Raw genomic sequence first — 26,733 nt, 5'->3', positions numbered from 1 at the left:
TTTTCTAAACGCAGGTTGTAGCATATCCCAATAGAACATCAAGTTCTCTGAGAATCCTGAGTTATCTTCAAAGTCATGTACTGTGAATCCATGTGTGCAAATATCTATCTAGGTGTCTATCTGTATAGTTTCACTGTTCTGCAATTGCACCCTGAATTTATGGGATACATGAAAACAGACATATAAATAATGTAGAAGGTCTGGGGGTTTATATGGATAAAAAATACATATTAAAGATGTGCATAAGCAAGCACCTGGTTAACACTGACTTCTACTTTAAATTAAATTAATGAGACACAAAATTTCACACTTTTCCCACAGTTTTTCTCCCACTTATGTGTGTGAGGCCTCAAACAGACTCAATTTCTTAGCAGTTATATTTTTCAGTGCAGTATTTGTTTACTAATCTTACTACATTTTAAGGTAAAATACTCCAATGTTGGTTCAAGCTAAACTATTTCTACTTTCAAACGCTTTTTCGTTTGTTGTATTTCCTACTTGTCCAAAGCTCTGAGAAGAAAATCTTTTCTATATATCATTCAGGGAGATATTTGAAATTAGTTCTCATTCACCTTTTCTTGTAAAAGTATTTTCTAGTAATTTCACTAGCTAGTGAGCGGACAGATGTACAGAAACTCTTCTTTATCTGAAGCAACAAATCACTGTAGTGTTTTACTCCCTACCTCATAAAATTGCTATCCCCGCTTGAGCAGAAACTTTCAGTGCATCTCATGTGGTTTGATTGCAATATTTTGTCTTCTTCTAAACACTGTAAATATGGCTCAGTGCACTTTAGGGAGCTTGCATTAGAAAACCCACGGTTATCAGTAACCGACGGGTATCATACTGAAGTAATGGCAACACTGCATTTATTTTCTCATCTATTTAATATATCCTAGAAAAGCATAGCTGTGTGACAACTGCTGATAAATACAGACTTCAACAGCAATCACACTGTTTTTAAAGACAACTGGCAGCAAGGTTGAGTTAAATAAAAAGATGAATTTCTTGATTTAAGAAAAAAATGTATTAAAAAATGTTCTCCTCCTTTATCTCCTTCAGGAAAACCAAGTTCTATTTTAGGCACTGTGATCTGAAAAATCAAAAACATTGAACTCTAGAATATGATCCAGTGAGGCTTTTATGAACACGAATGTCTTCGTTCAAAATCTCTGCTTTTGCTAATTTATCCCTCCAAGACATCTGCCTTCACAACCACAAAATTTCTTCATCACCCACAGCAAAAATGGAGCCACTGTGATCCACAGCGCTACCAGGATTGGTAGTGCTTGAATCACTGAATGACATCACCCTTCCAAAAGGGTCATGTGATGTGAGAAAAGCTGAAGCAGGCTCTCATCTATATCTGCAATTCCAAGGGTGCCGTCCTCTGGAGCAATTAATACACATATTACAGCCCTGCTTCCTGAGAAGTGACTGAACATCGCTTGCTGATGCGAAGTAGAGAATAACATCTTTGTTCACTCTTGCACTGCCTCTGCTTTTGCTTGTTATCCTATTAAATTGCTTCTATCTTGGCTCACTGCTCTTTTGTTGTATTTTCCCTCTCCCCTGTCCACCTAGGAAAGGGAGTGATAGAGCAGATTTGGTGGCCATCTGGCCCCTAGCCAGGGCCAAACCACCACAGTTGCTCATGAGAGATATCAGCAATATTCCTATAACCATAAAAGCTGCAGAATGTTTAAAGGACAGGATGAAAAAGGTATGCATGTAATTAGGAAAATACCAAACATTGTATAAAGATTTAATATACTCTTTATCAGGACCAGAAACCAGATTCAGTGGCACTTGAAGAAGACAGGAAAAATCAACAGCAACAGATGTCAGATGTATTCAAGGCACATGCAAATATTCAGGAAGATAAAGTAGATCCTGATTATGTACTTCTTGACTTAAATCATAAGGTAAAAAGAAATAATTCCATGGCTAAAGTCAGCAACCACCATAGAATCAATAACTCTCAGGGCCCATACTAATCTATATGCAGCTACAGTTTCATCACAAAATATTAGCCAATATTGATATTTTTTTAATACAGTGTCACTTTACTAAGTCAATTACTAAGTGTAATTAGTGTAATGTAGTAGGAGCTGTGTTTCTTCACAAAAGTGCTGGTGCTTTGTACAGCATTTACTGGGCTGCTAATAAAAAGCGGACTTCTATTGAGTTCCATCTGCCTAATAGAGAAAAATGCTCACCTTAATTAGGAAAATCTTCATAAAGAAATACAAATGAAGTTACTAATGGGCCGCAGGGAATAAATCTAAGACACTCAGGATCAACTGGTATTTTACCAGGAAATGGAAGAGTGAATATAAACCCCAAACCAGTTGTTAGCTGTCTGATGATTGACCACAAATAGCAGTAGATGTTGAGATTTTAAGTGTTTTATAATGAAAAATCTATTTATTTCATTAAGGTTTCATGCTTTAGATCCTTGGTTTTTTTTCAGGAAATAAAACAGTCTCAGCTGACAAAGAAACTATTTATACCCTCTATGAATTAAGATGGACAAATCCATTAGCATTTCTTGAAGGAATTAACATTATTAAAAAAAAAGAATAGAAGTGCCAAGCAACGGTTCAAGAAAGATCCATCGTCAAGCCCTTGAAAAATGGTCACTCTATCAAACACGTATTTGGGGGGTTCCTGTGATGCTCACAGGCAGCTGAGAAGTTTTTGTTGACTTTATTAGTGCTGCAGCAGCAGAAATTATATCGTCATGATAAAGATCATACCAAAATCTAAACTACAGTACAGTGTTTGTCCTTAAAAGTGTTTCAATAGGCATTATGCATTTCTTCTGTCAGTCTGAATCAGTTTTTCCATAATTTTCTTTGAAGAGTTCTGTAATTTAAAGATACTGACAATCCCTTACTCTGCTCATTTTTCTTTCAAAATGAGATGTAGTTTTACTCATCTTCCAGAATTTACTTTTTTAAGAAGCATGTTAGTACACTCCAATTCCCAGAATCTGTCTGAGACAGATTCAGTGCCAGTGCTCATGGCTTCACAATGGAAAATGGCTTTCTGCAAATATTACCTAACAGCAGCTAAGATTTAATATTTTTCCTGAATGGCCTTGATAGGCAAACCAATATGCATATGTAAGCATGTGCAAAAGTGAAAATAGCATTACTGTTGTGGAGAAAGAGAAACATGGCATAAAGCTCTGATGTTGTGGTCACTGACAGCTTTACTGAGAGAACAGCACCAAACAATAGAAGTTGCAGCTACTTGAGCCTCAGAGAACGGAATTTCATTCGGTCGTTTCAGTGACAATTTTACTAGATGACAGCTTCATGTAGATTAGTCAGACACATCAAAAACACATATTAGCTGAGGAGAAGCTGTGATGACTGCAACTGTCTAACAGTGTCAATCCAAAGTTTAGATTAATATAATTTGCTAGATCTAAATGACAGAGATATAATACAGATCTCCTGTATTGCCAAAGTAATAAATAATTAGCAAGCAGAGCTGAGTGAAGTAGCAGGTTAAGCACACCCCCAAATTTTGAATCTTGATGCCAAAGTCAGCGATCAGGATGATCCATCTCCCTGCCTTGAATGATAAACATTTTTCTCACAACCTAACACATAACACCATCTGGCACTAGCAGAGGAAATGAAGAACTTCTGGAAGACGATCCCAAAAGCAATTTTGTTTCTTTGGAGTTGTCCAAGATACTAACAAAAATCCTTCAATAGTGGCCATCAGACTTCAAATGTGGTTTAGTGAACCTGCCTCCTGTAGACAGGTTTGTACAGCTACTAATCTCAATAAAATGTTGAATTCAACTGAACTGTTTGGCTATGGGATGGGTGTTGTCAGAGTCAAGACAGCTTGTGCAGAAAGCCAATTGTCCTCCAAACTGGCTGAGTTTCAGAGCATTATCTCATCTCTCTTAACGGGAATTTTAGGAGCTAAGAATACATCTCCTCAGCAAAGCTCAGCAGGCTCTTTTCAGTGGTTATTTACAACAGTGACTACAAACACCAAGTTAAGCTGTGCTTTGAGCAGCATCAGCACATGCATTACTGGCTGTTTTCTGGGGCTCAGGATCCTTCATGTGCACTGGGACAGGAGCCATCTGATCACAGTCTACCTCGAGGCGGGGTGTGGAGCTGTACCATCAGAGGCACTATTTGGACATACAGTGCCGGATGGTTAGCCTGAGATGTTTGCAGTATAAACACAAATGAAGTCTGCAGTCTGGATGATATTTCACTGTTTCACTGATATTAGCACAGACTTATTTTATCATTGCTTTCTGAAAGTGACTTTTAACACAGACTGTTTTCTAAATGATCCTTAAAAGACACTCCTTAGTTCCTCATCACCTTCACCTAAGGCAATAACATCCAGTAGCATTGATCTATTTGCTGCTAGTTTTCATTAATTTTACCCTCCCTAAGGGTGGTGCAGCTTTGGTGCCAGCTAATTAAAACCTATTTAGGACTGTTCAGTGCACTTTATCAGACCAGAAGTAGCTTTTCTGCTTTAATGAAGACTACAGTTTTCTCAGTTATTAGCAATTAAATGCTATTATATCATATTGCATTGTAGTTCTAATGCACAACAAAGGCATAGATGGCTTTAGAACCACTTACTTGGATTGAGGCACATACAAAGATGCCACATTTAGTAATTATGTGATGTTGCTTTAAATCCTTTCACTTGACTCAACACATATAATATACCAAAATACTAGCGAAGGACTGGAAGAAGCTGCAAGATTTACGTTCCCTTTAGGGAAGTACTAAGTAAAATGCATTAATGAAAATTTGTGACTGTCTGATAATTAATATTGTTTATGTACAACAATTATTCTGAGTGGGTGAGCGTTCACCACCTTAAACTCAAATGCTTCTCTAATGAAGACTCTCAGAAAGAACATATGTCCCCCAGATTGATAACACTGCATGCAAGGTTAATTCTCCTGTGTGGACAGCTCATATTAGAAGGTATTTTGTACTGCTGTAGAATTAAAAAATGCTTCATTGCAAAAATAAACAAACTAGTTTGTTGAAGGTTATTTAGAGGCAATTCTTATTTCTTCCATGAATCAATAATAAATCATTTGTCAATACCAAAGCTGTGGGTTTTGAACATGCACTTAGTGAAGCCAGGGATGAAGCTCCCATGTGAGTGGGCCAGCACACTCAGTAGTAGAGAAGTGGCTGCAGCACATATGTATTAGCTGTTTCTCATAACATCCTTTAAAACTTGAGCATCAGTAGGATGAAATTACTGACAAGTCCCACTAATTATCTAAAGAGATGGCACATCAAAGAGTAGAAATAGAAAGCTCATTAAAGGTTTGACAGACTAGAAATCTGTTGCAATCTTACTATGCATTAGTAGCATACCCTGTACACAAGGACAGTATTTTAGAATTAAATTTAAATAGGTGTAGTTACAATCTACTCAGTAAATTTTAAAATACGAGTTAACCTTGGTTTCCTTCCAGAATTTTTACTGGGAACATGGTGAAACAGACCTCTGTTCATTCTAATATTGCAAGCAAGAGTCGATGTTTCTCTGAGGAGCTGAAGAACCTGAATCTGTCTCAGCATCACAATGGTCTGGCGCAATGTGCAAAACTATTTTCATCACCCACAAATCTCTTGTGCTCTCCCTTTACTGCTTCCACAAATGCCACATACCCCTAACAGCCTCATGACCCTCCCTAGAAACAGCAGATGGGTCCTGTGAATTGAAGATGTTACTGAAAATGAAACAGTTTCCAAACTGTGGTCCCCTGATTAGCAGGGAACTGCAGGATGTTTTCTTGTTGCACAGAAGGTGTTGGCTGGTGACATGCCAATTGTTTCCCTTGTCTCCAGCTGACAAGTGCACTAAATAATGTTGAAAAAAAACCACTTAGTATTTGATGTGGAAAAGCAGGACTAAAATTGAAAGTCGCAGTGGCGGGGTGTTTTTTTCACCCCAGTGTTAAAGGGAGGAAGGTACAAAGCAACATGATGTGGGTCATGAGGTAGGCACTTTACAATTTGCTGCTGTTCAGAATGTGAAACTCTTAGCTGTTGTAATAGATTAAGGAGAAAGAAATTGACCTGCTTTGACATTAGGCTGCTTAAGGACTTTGTTCATATGCATGAACTGAAGTTCTGCCTTTGAGATTAAAAGAAGCATTTGTATTGTGTTAATTGTGTATTAATAAAACCTTGGGACGTGTTAATTTGTTGAAGAGGAATGGATTAGGCTGGAGATGAAGATACTTTGACACTAGATGATGAGATTTTTTGATAGGATACACTAAGGTCTAGTCTCACAATAAAGATTTTGATAATGTACTCTAAAGTCACTGTGACCTGACTGTTAATATAGAAGAGCCATAAACAAATTCATGTTTAGCAATGCAGTAATGTACCCGTGGGTCATATTTAGCTCAAATACTATTTAAACCAGATGACTTGGGTTATTAGGTGGCATTTTTGAAGAATGGATCTTGTGTATTTTCTTTCTCTTTTTCTAATAAGCCTTAGTTTATTGGCTTGTTCAGTTAAACTAAAGAAGCCATAATAACCTCGATACCTTTATGACACATAGGAGCACCCTCCAATTCCAGAATCACAGCAGCATCATGTGCACATGGTGAACAAGCTGAGGGGCAAGTTCTTCCCTGTGCCTCAGTATATTTTTAGTTTTGTTTTGGGTTTTGTTTTGTTTTGTTTTGTTTTTTTTTAAGGAAAAATTAAGTCTAACCAAGTTTTGACAGTTTAATAACAAAGTAAATCAAGGAAGTTGGAGAGAACAATTGCTTGTACTTCAAAAGCTAAGTCTAAAGTTTGGACTAAGGTAAACTGTGTATATCTATATTTTTAATTTGGCCAAAATACCAACAGTCCTTCACAACTGCAAATTCATGATGTGCAAATTCAAAAATGAATACTTAGTCACAACAGTGATCTGGCAACTCCTTTCTAGTTAGCTCCAGTAAGTAGGTATGATGGTGTTCTTCCATGCCAAAACACAGATGATGAGAATTTTTTCAGCTTGATTACATAGTCCTGCAATTTGTGGTCTGAATTCCACAAATCCCATTTTGCCACTGAATATGCTAGCCCAAACAGAGGTCTTCACACTTTCCTCTCCTTACACCCCCCTTTGAGCATCGTAATCATATGTTCCCAGACATGGAAAATAGAATTTCACTCTAATTCTAGTAAAAACCTGAATCTATTACAGTATCAGTGATAATCCGTTTTTACCAAGAAACAGAAATAATACATGACCCTAAGGTTTACATTTGAAGAAAAGCTACAGTTAATCTCGGTGAAAAAATACAATATTCGGAGTTATCCTGAGGTTGTTCATTTGGAAACATTGTTTGTGTAGGATTATGCTCTTCAAATAAAATGTCAATTTAATCAATAGTAAATTGAGCTGAAAACACCACACAGCTTTGAAAATGTTTCAGGAAGACATCCAATATTTTTGGGACTCAAGCCAACAGAAATGGAAAGAACAGAAGGTAGCGTAGGTGGGGTAAATGGGGCCTAGCTACTGCCTCATCAAGTGCTTATAAGAGTCAAAACCATATAACAATCCATTAAAACAGATCTAGGGATTCATTTAGTAACTGGCATCCAGCATGGACTTCTCTCATGTATCCTGTGTCAAACACTATGACTGTTCTTCCCGTTTAGGACTTACCGGTCTTTCCCTGTCTCCTTCTTAAACACTGCATCACAGTAACTCATGCGCTTTTCTGTTGTCACGTAGATTTTGGCAGTTGGGTAGCTGTCAACAGTTTTTTTCAGCATGTTGTAGACAATGCCATTTCCATCCTTCCTCATGTTTCGGAAGGGTCCCCAGATCACATAAACAGTGGTGTTGGTTTCTTTGAAAAAGTACTCAGGGTTCTTGAGTAGGAGAGGCACACTTGTGTGAGAGACCACTCTTATGGTTGTCCTCTTCCCAACATCCTCCTCATAGCCCTTTGTGGGAGCATTGTTCATTCTCCATATGCAGGAGGACTTGTCTATCTCAGCTCCCACCTTCTGGCCAGCCATCTGTCCTGAATTTGAAACAATGGCACAGAGGTCACAGTCAAGTTGTAGAGGCTGGAAGAAATAAAACAAAAATATATGTCAAGTCTTTCACTGTAAAAAATTTGAAGATTTTAAAGTTCAGTTAAAAGAAACATGGGTACAGTCCAACAAATTGATAGCAATGTTTCTCTTTAAAAAAAAAAAAACCTAACAACTTCTATGTGGTAGAGCTGGTAGAAAACCCACACCACTATAGAGCTCTGAATGCAATCCTTTTCAACAGAACAGGCAGATCCATTCTTTTCTTTTGTTCTCCATTTTGCAAAGTCAACTACAAAAATAATCATTCTTTTACTTTCCTCTAAATGTTACAATAAAAGAAAGAGGCAGCAGCAAACAATATCTAGATCAATGTCTTCTCTTTTAACAAGGTGTTGTCGGCCATAGGAAAGAAGCACAGTAAAAGTAGTGCTGGAAATTATCTATGCATTCACTGCATCTGAATGAATAGTTCCCAAATTCGTGATAGAAGTCCAACATGAGATGTAACTCTAAAAGCAATGAAAATTCAGCAGCTGGAAAGGAGATATAGAGAGAGGAATATGTTGTTCTCTCCAGAGAACAGTTATGACCCATGAAAAATGAGAGGCAGATGGACTGGTGACTCATGAACTAGGTACTTGATCCTGGGCAAAGTGAAGTCACAGTATTTCCTAACCACATTCAAGGGTGCTGTTTCTCAGTATGAACTGAAAATAGGAAGAGTTATCTGTCCCACAGAGATGTAGGGACCTGTCTGATGTTCTGTTTGTTAGAGTACAAAGAGCAAATGCCTCTTGGTTCTTTTGTATTGACTAGAAGGAAATGCTTTGTGTTTAAATTGGATTGTATTAAACCTTTGGTTAGAAAATTAAATAAAATGAAAACTAGATTAATCAAAACAACCTATCAAAGAAAGTTCAGGCTGTGGACCATCTACAATTTTTTGCATGGTCACAGACTTGATCTTTCTTCATGATCCCAATTGGGAGTCAGTGACTTTGGTTTAATGCTTGTTAGGAACAATTCCTTTCATGTTCTTTGCACATTTAGCCTGACAGGGTGCTAGGTGCTTTTCTGATCAGACTCATGGTTGTTTCCTTTCAAAATCATACCTCATTTAGCTGATATAGATGAATATCATGGCTAAATTTGGCCACTATAACCTTAGGAAATGCTGTCTGACACAGTATCAAATTTCTTTTAATATGCTGCATAATATAATGACCAGAGATAAACAGATGAAGAGAGCCAAATTACAACAGCTAAAACATCTCATCTTTGGGTGGCAAACATTGCACTGAACTAAGGTGCACCCTTCAAAATCTCTGCAATAAATCTCACAATTGCAAAGATTTGATTTCTCTGTTGGTTTGCTTTCTCTGTGTAAGTGGTTCATGGAAACATTCGTTCCTCATTTCATCAGGTGCTGAAGATACCTGGCTGCATGCAAAAGCATTGGCAATGTGTCCTTTACGAAAACCATGTATTTTTTTATAGATGTTGTAGTTTTAGAGAGCTGTCCTCCATAGCTCTCTGATAGCAGGGATGAAATCCCAGGAGATGCAGCTGAACACAACATTCTTTCTGTTTACTGCTTAGTTACAGAAATCCTCTCTAAGATACATTATGAGGACATGGCTGGGTGACCTAAACAAATCCATAAGCATAACTCACATCCTAACATGAAGTGAATTCTTCAAGTCCCAGTAGATTAATTTATAGCTTACAGGGTGAACTTTCAAACTAACAAATGCTGAATATGAAACTGTTAGATAGGAAAAGCCAATCTGGTCAAGAATCTGGTCCTATTAAAATCTGTCTCAACCTCCATGGTGGTTTTTTTGCAGTGGGTTTTGGGGTTTTTCAGTGGTGTGTGTGGGTTTTTGTTTGTTTGTTTGATTGGTTGGTTCCCCCCCACACCCCAATATCCTTCCTTCTCAATTAAAATGGAGCTGCTCTCAAAGATTTGGAACAGTTTGATCTTCTGACCTTAGTTAGAAATGCACTGCACATTTTCTGTTCACTGAGTGCAACTGTTCTACTCGAATAAACTGAGTACACTCACTCTTGCAATTGCGTCCTCTGGTTTTCTAGCTCTTTTGTTGTGATTCATTTATCTTGTTCCAATTTTTAAAGCTCTTTCATAATATTGAATGCCTGCACTAGGTCAACATATAATCTGCTCTTTTTCAATAGAGGCAGAGGCTTAACCGCTCCCAGTCCTATCTCAGAATAAATATTTTTTTATAATGTAGAGAAATGTTACGTATCTTAAGATGCATATTTCCCAACAGAGATCCCAGGGAAAGTTAGGAGACTGACTGACAGTCATTCCACTGAATGTCTCCACAATTATTCCACTGATTTTTTGTGTCATATATTCCTCAGTGTATGAGAAAATGCGCATCAATATTCATTCATTGAACCCCCATATGGAGACAGGTCAGCAGCATGTGGTGTTGGTTTGTGTCACAGACAGAAGAAGAAGTCTCAGTAATCCACACACAACAGCTTTCTTATTTTCTTTGTTTAGCATGACATTCCTGTCTGTTATTACACCATAGCTCAGGTATGGCTGTCCCATCACTTTAAGTCTCAAAAGCTGCTCAAGTGTAGCTCCTCTGCCAGGTGGTTCCCACAGGAGCTATTCAGGGACAGGGATTTGGATACCTGAGGGTTAAGAATTGGGAAGCACCTGGATAAATGTTGCTGCTACTTCTGCTACTGAAGCTGAAACCGATAGCTCCCTATGACCCTTGAGGAGCTGGAGCAATGTGCTGTTGTCTCATCTCATAATCTGGGGTCCACTTACATCCTTTTCCTATATGCAAATTTTTGGATGCAAGGTTGGTCACAATAGCCCTAACCTGTGTGAGAAATTATCACTTGTTCATTGAACTTGTATTGTTTGTATTAATGATGAACATAAGCAGAGAGGCAATTCTTACACACAGAGAAACTGGAATACAGAGAGAAGAAAACTGAAGAATTAGAGAAAATGTGCCTTCTTAATGATCTGTTTTGCAGTTAGCAGTAACTGTTTACAGGGGTCCACCTCACAAACACCAGAACAGCAATTAAACACTAACTCAGCAGCAGCCTTATCAGAGAAAACAAAAATGAGTCTACTAGGTCATACAGGCTGCCCTCTCATCTGTAGAGATGGTCCAGCAGCAATGGGACTGATGCAAATTGGCAGGCACCTACAGAAACCTATGCTGTTACTGTTCATGCTTTCCAGATGGAGGATATCAGTGAAGAGTTTTCCTGTACCTTTCACAAGATGTTCGTTCACTTGCATTGTAGATGTATGAGCTAAAGAACAAAAAAATCATACAGCACCATTCACCTTTTCTTTTCATTTATTTTGATGTATATTCCCCCTCCACGCATCATGGGGGCTGAGCTATTATTGTTTCTAGAAAATTACTCATTCGGTTGCTGACCAGAAGGATGTAGAAGTCCTGGGCAGAGCAGCTGGGCATGATTCTGACAAATTGTCCCATCTTTTTCCTGAATGATACATTGCAACTGTTGAGAAGCACTTATATTTTAATCAGTAAAGAAAATGAAATGTCTGACCTTTCCATTTCCTGTGCAAGCTTACAGACAATAGAAAAGATAATTAAAACTGTGAATTAGAACTCGCAAAACAGAGCCTTTTCACTAGCAAAGAGAAATTGCTGTGTAATAAAGGTCACTTATCAAACAGTTCTAGTTATTAAATCTTTGCATTTAGCACTGCAGTGGCTTCATAGAATCAAAGGTCAAATCATTAAATAACAAAATCAGCCAGAATTAGAAAAGGTCACAAGCAAATCTAACTGGAAATAGGTCACAAAACATGATTCTCTTCCAGAGAGGATTTCAATATTTGGAAAACTGGTTACTCTCAAATTTGAAACAACACCCCCACCATTTCATATGTCTTCACCAAGAGACAGAAATTCAAGCTACAGGGCCATTAATATGGGTGGGCTTCCCAGTGGCACAGATCTTGGATCACCAAGTTTCCCAACCACACTGTAGGACCGATGAAGTCCCAAGTAAAGAGGATTGCAGGCCAGGTCTCTTAACCTCTTGACTAAAACCTCAGCACAAGTCAGCGGAATTGAAGGCAATACCTCGACAGACCAGTTAGAAGTCAAATCCCATTTTAGCAGAGACTACAAGATTTACTCTTCAGTTGGAGCAAATCTAGCTCAGGACCTATGCAGATGCAATTTACACCAATGAAAACCCAAGTATATCTTGCAATTTAGCACTGCACTGGAGAGCTCACTCCACACACCAACTCTGCTTTACTCTGAATCCCATAACCAATCATACAGAGAGTTAGGAAATTCAGATTAAACTTTCCCAATTGTTACTTTAACAATATGATTGCAATTTTGTAAATTGGATGCAATGCCCATTCACTACATAATGAGGCAATTATTAGCAGCTTGCCACATATTAATTTGCTCCTTTAATGTTGAAACAAATGAGATCTTTTCTTATAATCATCCTATTTGAGCGAATTCTAACAAAGCCAATTGAACAAAGCTCCTGAGAGACTTTCTTTATTTCAGTGTCATTTATTCTTCTACTCCACTTGGATGTCTTTGGAGTTTTAGAGGATACAACATTTATAATAGTGCCAATAGGGAATAGATTTTGCCTTTATTCTTTTTGATGCTCTTTTGAGGTCTTTGAAATGAAAGGTACAAGAGAGGCATTAACAGTCTGGCATTGTTTTTATTACTTTTCTTTACTTTATAGGTAAAAAAGTGTATTTTAATTTTTGCTGTTTCAGTGATGATTAACCAGACTGGTTTTAGCTACACTTACTCACTAACTTCAGCCCATTGACTGGGAGGAAAGACCTGCCAGGCTTCACTAAGACAAAATTCATCACATCTAAAGATGAGAGATAGCACTTGTGTGTTCACCCAGCAAGAGCTACCAGTTTAATACAGCATGCAGAAGCACTATACGTAAATCACATTATATAACTAACATGAAGCAATTAAAAAAACCAAATAACAAACTGCAGGTCTGATTATCCTGAGTTGGTGGTGGTTCCCCTTTCCCTTTTGTAGCAGCATTGTGGTTTTTCAACTTTCAGCAGCTGATTTTGCCCTCAGTCCTAAGCATCCTATCCTAGCAAACATCACTGTCTTCATAAGATTTAATGTTAGGATTTCATATAGATTTTAGGAAATTTAAACAAGACCTATGCCAACATGCATTCAATTTCCAAATAAATAGTATGTCATCTGTCTCTTCATGAGAATGTTCCTGATACTCAAGTGCCTGAGACACTGTTTAGATGACTGTCACTGATATGTGCATAAGTACTAGCAGAAAGTTTTTATTTAAGGTAATGCATAGGAGCCACATAATGGGACTAATCTTGCAGTATGAAACTGAATAAATAACCATCACTGAAATTATTTCTATATATACTGACCCAGTTGCTACAGAACTGCTATTCCTTGAATTGCAGCTCATGTTATAGCTTCTCAAGAAGACTGTATCAGTCCTTTGCTTGAACAAGCATCTTGTAGATTTCTGATGTCAGTGGTAAAGATACAGAATAGAGAAGGAAGCTCGGACTTTGGGCTGAGGTTGAAATTTGTATGTCAGAGTCCTCAGCATCATCTAAACTTTCATTCAATAAGTATATTTTTAAGGTATTTTATCTTTCTCATGGAAAGGGAAAAAAAAAAATCACAAAACAAACCACATAGCCAAACCTTGCAAACATGAACCAGAGTGCAAAGTGATGCAGTGTCATCTTTCTCACTTTCAAGACTGCTTCAGTTACTCCATGCCAGCTCATACCTCTTTCAAGATATAGCAGAGTAAATGCCCACCATATTGTTGATTTCATTGATGCTATTGGGGAAATATAGGTAGCTTTGAAAAAAATGCAAGAATCAGATACATCTCATGATACTGAGAGATAAAAAATAAATGCTTCAAACATATGTGAGAAAACAGTAAGTAGCAACAGAGTCGAGTAGATGATCCATGAAGAAGAAAAACAGGTTCTTTTGTGCATTTTTGTCTATTCTAATATAAACCAGAAACTGAAAATTCACTGATAATACCCCTTTTGATAAGCCCATAAAATAAAATTTGAGTAAAACCAGGTCCAGCTTGATGAAAATGTTTATACTTTCTATTTTTTAAAAATCATATTTAAATTATTTTCTAAAATGGAATTAAAATACTTCTTCAGTTGAACATTTTTCTGTATTATGTAGACCCTAAAGCATGGGAGTTCACCTCAACAGAACAGTCAAAAAATCTTCATTTTTGTCTTTTTCTTTTTCCAGATTGACAGCTGAAACTTCAATGCAACTAACACCTTTTAAATAACCCTACACTAGTTTGTTGGGTTTTGTGGGTTTTTTTCTGTCTGGAAAAATAAACTATGGAAAGATTCCTGATAGCTCTATTAGTAAAAAAAAAAAAAAAAAAAGACTCAAAAATAGAAAGATGGTGGAGAGTAAAGAACAGGGGAAATTGTTCTGTCTCTGCATGGAGGGTTAATAAAGGGAGGAGATGACAGATTCAGTGTTTCAAGTACAACAGAGGCAGAGCAATGGTCAACAGTGGTGCAGAACTTTGAGCAGTGGGAGAGTGGCAGGAGAAGAAATTTTTGCCCTAAGGCATTGTCTGAAAGATGTGTGAGGACTTGTCCTCTGTGTGCACTGTCCACATTTCAGTTTGCATCTCTGGTGGTTGGTAAATTCTCCTCTCCCAAGGTAGGATGGCATAAGGGACGTGCTCTGTGAATAAATGTGTTGCAAAAGGGGAAGGAAATAAATGGAAATAGAATACCAAAAGAGAAGAGAGGACAGAAAAAAATTCAGAGGAAAAAAATATGCATCAGGCTATGGAAAGGTGGAATATAGTTTAGTGTTTAAAAGAGAAACATGTAAGGGGAAAGAGGATTTGAGAAAATGTAAAATACTGATATATAATATAGCCAGTAAGATAAACCATGATGTTTGGGAATCAAATCCAGCAGAAGAGAAGAACCAAAACACCTAAAGGTATTTACTGAGGTATAAACTAGCTGTTGAAAAGAAAGGTTTATCAGTCATCAATAAAATAACTCAGCATTAGGCAGAGAATCTTTTCCTTAAAAACTGCAACGGCCCAAGCAGAAAACAGCCAGAAACAGATACACTCCACCACGCAGTACTGCAGTGTGTAGGTAATGAGAAACTCTAACATCTGTAGACACCCAGATGTCTACAGGTCCAAACCCACATAGCTAATTTAGATTTATTAATAATTAAGTAATAATTAATTAGGATTGAATACTAACTGTTATGGGAGGGAGGCAAACTCTGTCATGCACCCTGTACAGCAAGTTCACAAGGTAGGCAGTGAAATAAATGTGACTGTGAAAAACAGTCTACAAAAAGATTAATTTCCCAGTTGTTCAAAAACAAAACCCAAATGAACTACGTTAGTTCCAGAATACCCCTACTTTCGTCCCAGTGGTTTAGCTGTTGACCATAAATAACCACTCCATCTATCACTCAATTGCAAACACACAGCCTTTGAAATACCATGGCTTTGTAATAGTTCAAAAGCTTGGAATTCTTCCAACCAACTGCTAAATACTGAATCTAGTAAGTCATTTATCTTAACATCAGTCACATTGCTCACTTGCCCTCATTAGCACATGATGACTCTTGAATCTTGTGCACAAAATTTACTGGACAAAGAGAATTTAAACGAGGCACTGTCCACCAAACTTCATAAACAACTCCAAACACAAGATCAGCTGCTCTTAACTATGAGGCACCTTTTGTCACTCTACTGCAAAACTGTATTTGCAACAGCATATTTGCTACCAGCAAAAAAATGTCACCACTTAATCCAGCAAGTTATTGATATTATTGGTAATATTTAGGTTTATTTTGTCTTCTACAATTCTCTATTTATATTCCATTTCTTTTCTGGTTTTCGTATGTATCAATAAGGAAGATAAAACTTGTTTCTTCTCTAGACAGGCATATTTGCTCAGCAAACAATACAAAACACAGGGAGGTAAAATGTCACTTATAACTCAAGGAGACATAAAAGTGGGGAATGTACTGTTAGCACATGGACTGAATAGGAAATGAATCACAGTGCAGAAGGACAAAAACAATTTCTCACATTCAATATCGTGTATGACAGTAGGGCACAGATAACTTGTAACACGTAATCCTTCCTTGCAGAGTGGACTTTGGAATGACATCCTTGAAAGCAACCAAGGCCAAAAGACTCTTCAAAGAAAGCTAGGTTTTGTTTGCAAATAAGTCTCTGTGGGAAAAAAAAACCCAAACAAATGTACATTTTTCACTGTAAAGTTGACTACTGTAAGATTATGTCTAAGGAATTCTTTGTAATGTATGCAAAAGCTGACTTTAATTTGTATTTATTATAAATACCCACAGATGGCAGTAAAGTATATAATGTATAAAACAGATTTGTTCCAAATCTGCTTTCTCTAACAGCCTCTTATTATCAGCACTCACCATTAATCATGGGCCATTATCTAGGAACTTATTTGGCTGAATCAAAGATGCAGGCCCCTAATTTAAATATACCTGAAAAAATTACACTTACAAAGAAATTATGGGACTGCTAATATGAAGTTCACGTTTTATTTCAGGTAAATTTATTTGGGATCTGATATAGGGAAATTATATTGAATTAAGCAGCAAAAAATGTCAGAAAAACTATCCTCTATTCTCTTTTAATTTCCCCCACTCCCCCATGAAAATCCACCTAACAGGTCGGAAACCTAACCTCTAATTTATTTTGGTTCCATGCTGTCTAGCCCTATTATTTAATTTTGTCTCTCTTGGTGGTCTATCTGTGAAATTATTTGTATGCATCGAAGGAAAGTGATAAGCTAAAATGTTAATTATCCATTTTTCTGAAATTAAAAAAAAATCCATGCCAAGAATAACAATAAGTTTTACTACAATAGCATTAAAACCAATAGCATTTTTCGTTTGACAAAATAAGCCTTGAGAAGCTTTCTGAGTCCAGTGTTTTTAATTGCAAGATGGCTTATCTAAAAGAGAATACATACTTGCTTCTGGTCACATTCATTTCTTTTCCCCTCATTGGTATATTGGGAATCTTTGCCATACCACTTTATAACTGTCAGCAGCACAAATGCTTAAACTCTTCCATAAAAATGTCATTTCAGGTTAAAACTTCACTTACAAGGTTCTAGTCCAAAATGCAATTGTTTCAAATGTTTTTTATATTAAGATATCTAAATCTTTTCAGTTGCAGAAAGGTACAGGGTTAAGTCACCTTGTTTCAGATATCTGAACTTGCATACTATGGCTCTGGTCACTAGAACAGAAATTTAAACTAGATTGAAGAGTTCTGTTTAAATAATTAGGAAGATTTATGTTAAGGTCTTTCAGGTCATTAATGGAAGTTGTTGAAGCATAGCTACAGATATTAAAACTCAGAAGTTAAAGGTCTGTTTCAAATAAAAAAATCATTGTACATACACTTTTTTCTGATTGTCTTTACATCACCACCCCAGACTGTATGTCCACTAGCTAATTTTAATCAGTGCAGATTTCATTGCAGGCACCAGTTTGTACCATGGACTAGCACTACCTACAAAAACTTTGTTAAATGATTTGTGGATAATTCAAGATCATTCTGTATGGGTTCTCCTTCCTTACAGAGCTCATCCCACACCAGCTCAATTTCCCCCTCACTCATAACCTTTGCTAAAGAAAATCCCCTGGGCACTGGGACTTGTGCAGGTCTCTGCATCATTACTATGAAGCTCAGAATAAGCTCCAGGCCTAAGGAGGTGCTGAATAGCACACACAAATGTGGTGGTAAGCTACAAAGTAAAGCATACTTGAAGCAATTGCAAAACAAAAGTCTTATTAAAAGATGAAAATAATAAACCCTACCAATCTTTTCTCCACTATATAGTCTTGCCTGACAGTGATCTAGTGGGAACATATAAACAACACTGCCTCCAAAATGGGTAGCTATAATCATATAGCTCTGCTACCTATAACTTAAATTTTTTAGAGAGAAATTAATTTGTAGTCCTTCATACATCTCAAGGAGAAAAATACCACTGTAAAATACTTACATGCTGACTTACGAGGAAAATCAGTGGCACATTCATAGCCTTGATTAGAGTCAAAAGAAAAACTCCTACTGACATCATTGGAGCCATGACTTCACAATGTCTGAATGTTGGCAAGGAAAATGTGGATTCCCAGTTCATAGATGGAAAAGGTTTCTCTCTGTTATCAGCCACAGCAGAAACAGCAAGAGAAGCAGAAAACTTCTCATGTCCACCTCAGAGTGAGAATCTGTGCAGAGCTGGGCTCAAGAAGACGTGCTCTACTCTGATCAATGGATTTAGACATTGGACCATGAAATGAAATAGCTCAGAAAAAAAATGTTCTGTGCAATTACAAGATCATGCTGCTGCTCCTATGCCTGGGCAGCAGCAGAGGCCTCTCAGCTATGATTCTGCCTAACCTGTGAAAATGCTGCAGGATATTTTCTTCATGTAAGCCAGATAACAGGTTTTTACCTCTGTATGTGAACATGAATACTGATATTCTGTGCTATATGTACTTACCTGGTGACTACTGAATCCATTCCCCCATTCCAAGTCTCTTTTTTGGATGGAAACCTAGGAGGCCCTGCTGGCTTCCTGCTCTTGTTGGCATCAATTGGGTTAAACCAGTTCCTACATTTCAACCCTACTCATGAGTGACTTGAATGAACTTTGTGATTCCTTATGTTTCTAAGGACTGTAATGACAGCAGGAACTTTATTGTCTGCAATTTGAAAAGAAGTCTTAAAGGTCAACATCAAAGCTCACCAGCAGCTCCAACTGATACAGCAATGACTACTATGGTTGTGACAAAACAGGCTCTTGGATTCTGCCTTCGACAGCTATGAGAAGGGACACTTGGTGCCCTCTGATAGCATCCACCTGCTGACCTTTTTGTCTTGCTGGCACTATAAAGATTTCAAAATACTTGTTAACTGATGGCCTAGAAGGGATGAGATAATGGCAGACTGGCAACTCCCTTCTACAGCAAAACGGTTGTCTCATCTCTCTCTTTTCCTCCTCCTTCCAGAGCAATGCTACAGGCTCTACTGCTCCTCTAGCTATCAAAATCTCACAATTGGGAACTGGAGAGGCAAAGTTCCACCTCACTACCACAAAGGACAGCTGAAGGACTGCAGTATGCAGCTAAGCACTGAATCCACTGAGGTCATCTGCTAATTATAAAATAGTAATCCAAAAGAAATGCCCACAAAGGTTACAGCTGATGTTGAAGGAAAAGACCAGAGGACTGCAATGAACCTTGGCTTGCACAGATATAGCATTTCTTCAATCCCATGAACAGTATAGATTGGAAATTTTTCCAATGTCAGTTAGTCATGTTAGTTCTCTGTTCTCTTGTATGCTTAGTGACTTTTTAAAAAGCATATATATGTATTAAGAAAACTAAAAGCAGCAAGAAGGAGAGATGGAGAGTTTAGATGGTATATTAATTTCATTATAAGAAAATATTTACAAAGTAAATATGAAAGCTTTGGCATCTCCTCTCTCTGAGTCATACTACTGTAGAATTACAGAGGCAGGATGAAGAAAAATATGTGTATGTGTGTTTAACTACCAATTACCTCATCGTATGTGGTTCTCAGACATAGTGTTCCTTATGGCTAAAAAACACCAGGGGGGATGAGCTAAGTAAAGAATACTGATGGTTACTTATGTCCCATTAGAAAAGATCAATTTTTCCAGGAAATGCACCTTTCTAACATGGAGTAATTAAACTTTGGAATAGGTGCCCAAAAGATTCTGGAGAATCTAGAGATTCTAGAGATTTCCAAAAAGCTTGACAAGGCACAGACCTGACATGATTAATCATGATCAACATGTATGTTAGTCCTACTTACAGATGATGTTGGATAAGTTGGATACCAGAGATTCTTTCCATTTTTTTTTCTTTTATTTTGTTTTAATGATTCTATCACTTTAAGAACCAAGTGAAGTTGGATGAACTTTAATGAAAAAGACAATGCACATTTTTAATAGTGAGGATTATTCATCACTGGAAGCAAACAAAACAAATAAACAAAAAACCCAGACCAACCAACCAACCAACCAACAAATCCAGACCAACCAACCACCAAACAAAGAAAACACCAACTAAAAAACAGGTGCAAAACCAAAATCCCAAACAGATAAAAAATTGCAAGTTGAATAATCAGTGAAAAATTATTCTTTTTCCTTGTCTGTTCTTGATTCTTTCTGCTGCCTGTCACACACAAAATCACATATAAAATACAACAGAAGTGAAAAAAGAATCCTAAAATCAAAGTGATATGACAAGATTTGATCTGCTTGTCCTATCACAGTACTGCACAGAGCCTACACTTAATCATATTCCAAATAAAATACTATTAGGCACAGTTACAAGGACTTGAATCCAGACTGACCTAAAATCATAACCACAAGTGCACTGCAGCCAGTGTAGCACAGGGTATGGGCAGGCAACACATTGCAATTTCCTTCCTGGCATATGTGAACTACCTCCAGGACTGCTCAACTGGGTTTTTCAAACAATTTAACTTCATTAATTCATAGGATATTTGTAGAAACTGTAAATTTTAGCTCAGTCCTCCTCATAAGTTTTCTTTCTAAGACCTGTTAGCAACAAATACAAGCTGTCATGTATCACATCATGCCTGGAGATTGATGTTGTGAGATTTTGTCACTACTTTCAGCTCTACTAACAGCAATGCCTCCACCAGTACTGAAACATGGCCAATATGCAGAAACAGTGGGTCTAAGGGACTCTCAGGTCAGGAGAGGGGTAGAAAGAACCCTCTCACTAATTCAGGATGAATAAATCTTTTCCAAAGCAGAAGACAAGACTGCTGACATGAACTAGCAACCACTGAGCAGTAAGCTGTACCTTCACAGGCTGGAAGGGAAGAGAGGAGGAGAAGAGATTATGTTGCAAGATACCAAATACACATTGCATTCCAGAAAATAGGAAATAACCCCAGACCTACAAAGCTCTCATTATAATACAGCAGACTTACAGTGGCTACCAAATGCAGGATGATGAAAATCAATTCTTAAAGAGTATATCACAAGTGAATACTGTTCTTATTCCTTCGCCTTGGAATAACCCCACTGTAGCAGCAAAGCATTGCTACTTCTGTCACAAGATCCTTGCAAAAATCCAGCAGACCCTGTTTTTCAAAAGAGCAATAATGAAAAAATAAAGTCCTGTGGTGCTTTTCCTCTATCAGCCCTGTTTATGAATTCATAGCACAGCATGAAGGTTATTAAAATCCCATATGTGAGAACCACACACAGCACAAGGAGATATGAATTGGCATTCCACAGAGATAATGCTATCTAATGGGCAAAACAAGTAGCATGGTTTCATTCTTATTCAGCATACATATGGAAAGGGCAAAGCATCTAACTGTGCTCATGGGTAGCTGACCAGACACAAACCATTTCTTCTTTTTACCTGTTGATGAATAAGTTAAACATAAAGAGCATAACTGTTATCTTGCTGGGCCTTGATATTCCCAGGACATTCTTTTACCCACAAACCATTTGACGTGGGGTGGATTAAATGCTATTTAGGAAATCCAGACACAAGAACTATTAAACACATTGCTGTTTACCTCTACATACATGCATTTCTAATCAAAATGTAATTAACTGTGGAGATAACCAATACATCTCTTGAATTATTTCCAGAGTCCTGCCTATCCAATAATTTAATTATTTCTCCCCAAATATTCATTTATTTCCCATTTTATTGTTGAAATAAAACTGTAAATTATGTGCTTTAGTTTTCTGCCAAAAATATTTTGATCCCAAGCAGCACAGAGCTATTTTTAACACTATCAGCAACTGGAAAAACTTCAAGAAAAAAAAAAAAAACAACCACCAAACAAACAAAAAACCCCAAACAAACTGCCTTGGGAAAAAAAATATTTACAAAAAAAACCCCAAACCATAGACAAGCACAGAAAGTTTCCCTAGTTTCCAAATACTCTGAAACTTTCATTAAAGAGAAAGCAACCCCCAACCCATCATTCTAAAAACCTTGAGTCAAACTTAATGTCTAAAACATACTCTACTTCAGGACAATGATCAAAGGTTTGCAAGGCTGTTTCTTGTCTTGTGCCTCTGATGAATCAGCCATCACTGTGAGACCACAGGTGTCTGATGGCAGTCATCACTAATGACAGAGATGGAAGGCATTTCAAAATAGGAAAGGCAGGATCTTCTGTGAAGCAACATGAGACAAAATCATTTTCTGGCAGGATTAAAATCCATGTGCTTCCTTGGTACTCCGCTGTGTTGCTGAGGAACTGTTTCCTTTCCATCTGTATCTCCATGATCACGCACTGCTGCTCAGTCTCTCCCCTGCTAAAATTTAGAACGGGTAACGCTGTGAAATTTGTGTTCAGATCTGTATTTCCTCTAATTTCAGGAGTGCTCAGACTCAAGATTCTCATTTATCCCAAACCGTACACTCTTTCAGCTGCATCTTCTAATCTTGTCACCATGTGATAGGCCCCATCACAATATTGCACCATCTGTTTCAGCTGTCGGGTACTACTTACATGCTACAAACAACATCAGTGTCAAAAATTATAATCTATATCAATATTTTACAGAGGCAAAGGAGGGAAGACAGTGAAAAGAAATTAAGTTTCATAACTGAAATGAAAAATCCTTTTCCTCTAATGACTCCAACCTTCTAAATTGTGTTTCTTTATGCATGAGACAATTTGATCTGGGATTTGCTACCTAACTAGGATTAAGCTGCACACCTTAGAACAGGAGCCCCCAAATGAGTGATACATAAAACAGATTTTTTTTGTGGCATGCCATTCCAAATAGAGACACTTATCCTTCCTATCACCCTCACAAGTTACAGTCAGGTGTTTAATACTGTTCCACAAACAAAAGCTCTTTGGCTTGTATTCAGCATGCAAACATGACACTACTGGCTGAATATTTCAGGGTCTTTGTTAGCAGCCAATTTCTACCCTCCCTTGCTATTTTTTTATTTTGTAGTGGACTGGTGTTTTGTTTGATTGATTGTTTTTTGTTTTGTTCTGTTTTGTTTTTTCTTTTCTTTCTTTTTCTTGTGTTCAGAGAATAGAAGTAAGAGCTGGACAACATTTTGCTTTGCACTTGAGTGCCAGCATAAGCTTTGTAGTTGCTTCCATGATCCTGTGAACACTGCTTCATCATCTCATAAATACTGACATAACTAAGGTGATCTTTAGATGTCAAATCAAAAGATGCAAATCCTTGCAATACCCACTACTTAGTACGTGTTCAGCCTTAGTCTTGCAAGGTGTCTTCCTTTTTAGACTGAAATGTTTCTTCAGTTGCTGAAATTCCACATGATGCCCAGGCTGGGATCTTCCAGTGGCACCAATCCAAAACCTCCATCCTGATGACATCCAGGAGTAAGACTGTTGTAAAAAAATTGAATCCAGCAGGTGAGATCAGAGAGGGGCTGTGAGAGATCCTTTTGGACCTTGTTTCTGCCTTCCTGCCACCAAGAAAAAAAAATGACCATTTGTCCTTAGTTTTTGTTTCCTGTCCCAAAGACAGATAGCTAACAAGATAAATATCCCTGTGATACTGAGATATTTAATTTTCCTCAGAATCTTTAAAATCCTTCAACAAAAAAAATCTTCTGATGTGGTGAATATTTTTACTTCATCAGCTTGCTTTAAATGCCTTCTGATACTGCTTTCTTTGGAGGGTTGGGGCTTTGGGGGTTTGCTTTGATTATAGATCATGACTGTATTGAGACTCTGTTGCAGATAGTGATCCATATTTAGAGCACTGTCTGAGGAGTAACAGCTAACATATGCAAACACAGGAGGCCTGCTGATATTAGAGCCTAGGATCCTAGTTTCATAGGTATTTCAAAATCTTAGAGAAGCATTCAAGTTACAAAGTGGATTTCTTGCCACATCCTGTGACAATTGAGACATTCATCTACTTTGACCTCAACGTCTAAGGAAAACATGTTTATATCTGTAAATATGTCACCCTGAATTTCAGTCTTGCTGTATTTTACATGTGGACACCAGAACTGCTCTGCTCAACACAGAAACTTATGTACACTTGCACCTTTAGGAAATGCTTCTTTATTTCATTATTTTTACTATCAACAGCTTGTAGCAGACTGCATGGTTATCTTACTATGAAATGGTCTGTGGTTCCTTCAGCGATAGCTCATTGGCTATGGGAATTCACAGTCCAAACGCTGGGACTTCATATTCTTACAAAGCAGTCAGGAACACAGAGCTCTATTTTCAACTGTCTTGAAGGAAGAAGCAAAAAGGGGAAACCAACTATTCCCAACCCTGACTGCAGCCTAAGAATGGTCCAGCTTCACCTGGAAACTGGAACAGCTGAACAGAAGCTTGATGTCTCGAGATTTCTGGTAGGGAAGGCAATTAGTGACAACTGTCTTGAGTGCTTGGCCTAGGAATATACCTGCAATGCATTTATTTCATATGCCAAATTCTATTGCCCAAACACAAAGTGAAAAGGCTGGTAATAGAGATTTTTTCCAGATTTGTGAAGTAGAATCATAGAATAGAATCATAGAATCAAGAAGGCTGGAAGAGACCTCAAAGATCATCGAGTCCAACCTGTCACCCTACACCTCATGACTATCTAAACCATGGCACCAAGTGCCACGTCCAATCCCTTCTTGAACACCTCCAGGGATGGTGACTCCACCACCTCCCTGGGCAGCACATTCCAATGGCCAACCACTCTCTCTGTGAAGAACTTTCTCCTCACCTCCAGCCTAAACCTCCCCTGGTGCAGCTTGAGACTGTGTCCTCTTGTTCTGGTGCTGGTTGCCTGGGAGAAGAGACCAAACCCCTCCTGGCTACAACCTCCCTTCAGGTAGTTGTAGACAGCAAAGAGGTCACCCCTGAGCCTTCTCTTCTCCGATTTGTGGTTTTGAAATGGCACAGCTACAGTGTAATTGCTTTGAACAATGACAGTGCCTGCGCTTTGGAGAAGGTGAAAGGTTAAGTCACATTCTAGGACAGTGCAAACACCCCTTTTTAAAGAAGGAGATGAAGAAACATGTTCTTTAGGGTTTGGGACATCTTCTATACACAGGTGCCTTCAGGTTTGAGTTCAGCTTTGAGGATACTCTGTCTCTGCACAGTATTTTTGAGTGATCCCACAGTAAGTCATGGCCATTTAAGGTTCTGATGCTGCAAGATACTTAAGGTCAGCTGTTCTGTTCCTTGTACTATTAAATTATTTTTGCTTTAATCACAAGCTCACATGCTCTATGCTGAAAATAAGAGCCCACCCTTGTATCTTTTTCACTGCCACTATTATTACAAAGCATGAGGAAAAGAGATGCATTTTACTTTTACCTTAGATTCTCAAAAGAAGCCTTACTGCTTCTCTATCAAATCAGATGAAAAACCAAAATGAAATAAAAAAAAAAAAGGAGAAAAACTAACTTTTGTTCTCCTGGCCTTGGGAAATAAAAAAAAATCTCTAGAGTTTCCCTTCATCTTCCCACTTCATTTCTGCCAAGTCACAGAACAAAATAAATATCCAACAGGAAAAAAAAATCTTCTGTCAGTCCTTTGAATACTTTTGGGACAGATATCACTTAGAAGTTATGTGTCAGGGCACCTTGTCTGGCCCTTGTCTGTTTCTTCCTCTCCCCTTCTCAGCCTAAGGATGGTATTGAAAAACCAAAAGCACTTGTAAGTGCTGTTTGGGGCATAAAATCCCCTGCCATCCATCTCTCACTAGGATAAATGTTGAAAAGGAAAGCACTTAGAAGTCTCTTTTTGTCTCCATCTACATTATGCCTTTTCTCAGATGTGTTCTGAAATAAAAATAGAAATGAAATGCTATTTTCACTGTTTTGATGTTCAAATCAGGCATGCCTCCTCTAATTTCTTCCTTTTGCATTTGTCCTGTAACAAATAACACTTTTGGTGTATATTTCATTCTGTTTCTCTCTCTTTATAATCTCAACATCCCCCTCCCAACTCAAATAACAAGATTATGATGCTATAATCTTATTCTGTGCATGACCTTTGATTTCTACGAATTTCTACTGCTGGCCAAATGACAGCAATATAAACATTTAGCTAATTTAACTGATGCATTAACTTTTTAAATTTGGGCAACATTCACTGACAATAACAATCTTCTCCTGGGCTACAAGCCACAAACGCATGCTCAGTGGCAGCAAAATCATCAATAAAGTTTTTTAATAACTAATAAGGAAAACCTAACCCTGAGACATAGATAAAGGGTTTTGGAATTATCTTTTCACTCTATTCAGCAGCAATGATAGTAAATTCAGTCTAGGCATTTGACTTCAGCACAGATTTGGATCAGCTGCTGAGAGGCCAGAAAGGCAAAAAGAATAATCCATGCCCTAGAAAACAGCAATGGAACAATGGGGTTAATGCAGAGAAGAGAAAATGAAAGAGATGTGATAAATGTTTCCAAATATGTAAAACATGCTGTAAATGGATTCTCCACGTCTGATCTACACAAACAGGGTGGTGG

General features: G+C 37.7%; 1 protein-coding gene across 1 annotated transcript in view; it reads right to left on the bottom strand.

Annotated features, from left to right (window-relative positions):
• The window catches only part of ST6GALNAC3 (ST6 N-acetylgalactosaminide alpha-2,6-sialyltransferase 3), a 129,138-nt gene that overhangs the window by 62,451 nt on the left and 39,954 nt on the right, over nucleotides 1-26,733 (bottom strand). The window contains exon 3 of the mRNA XM_054384367.1: nucleotides 7,705-8,114. Within this exon, the coding sequence (XP_054240342.1) occupies nucleotides 7,705-8,114 (410 nt within the window). The remainder of the gene's footprint in view (nucleotides 1-7,704; nucleotides 8,115-26,733) is intronic.

The sequence above is a fragment of the Indicator indicator genome, chromosome 10 (genome assembly GCF_027791375.1).
Source record: "Indicator indicator isolate 239-I01 chromosome 10, UM_Iind_1.1, whole genome shotgun sequence".
Lineage (NCBI taxonomy): Eukaryota > Metazoa > Chordata > Aves > Piciformes > Indicatoridae > Indicator > Indicator indicator.
This window is presented reverse-complemented; position numbering and strand designations above follow the sequence as displayed.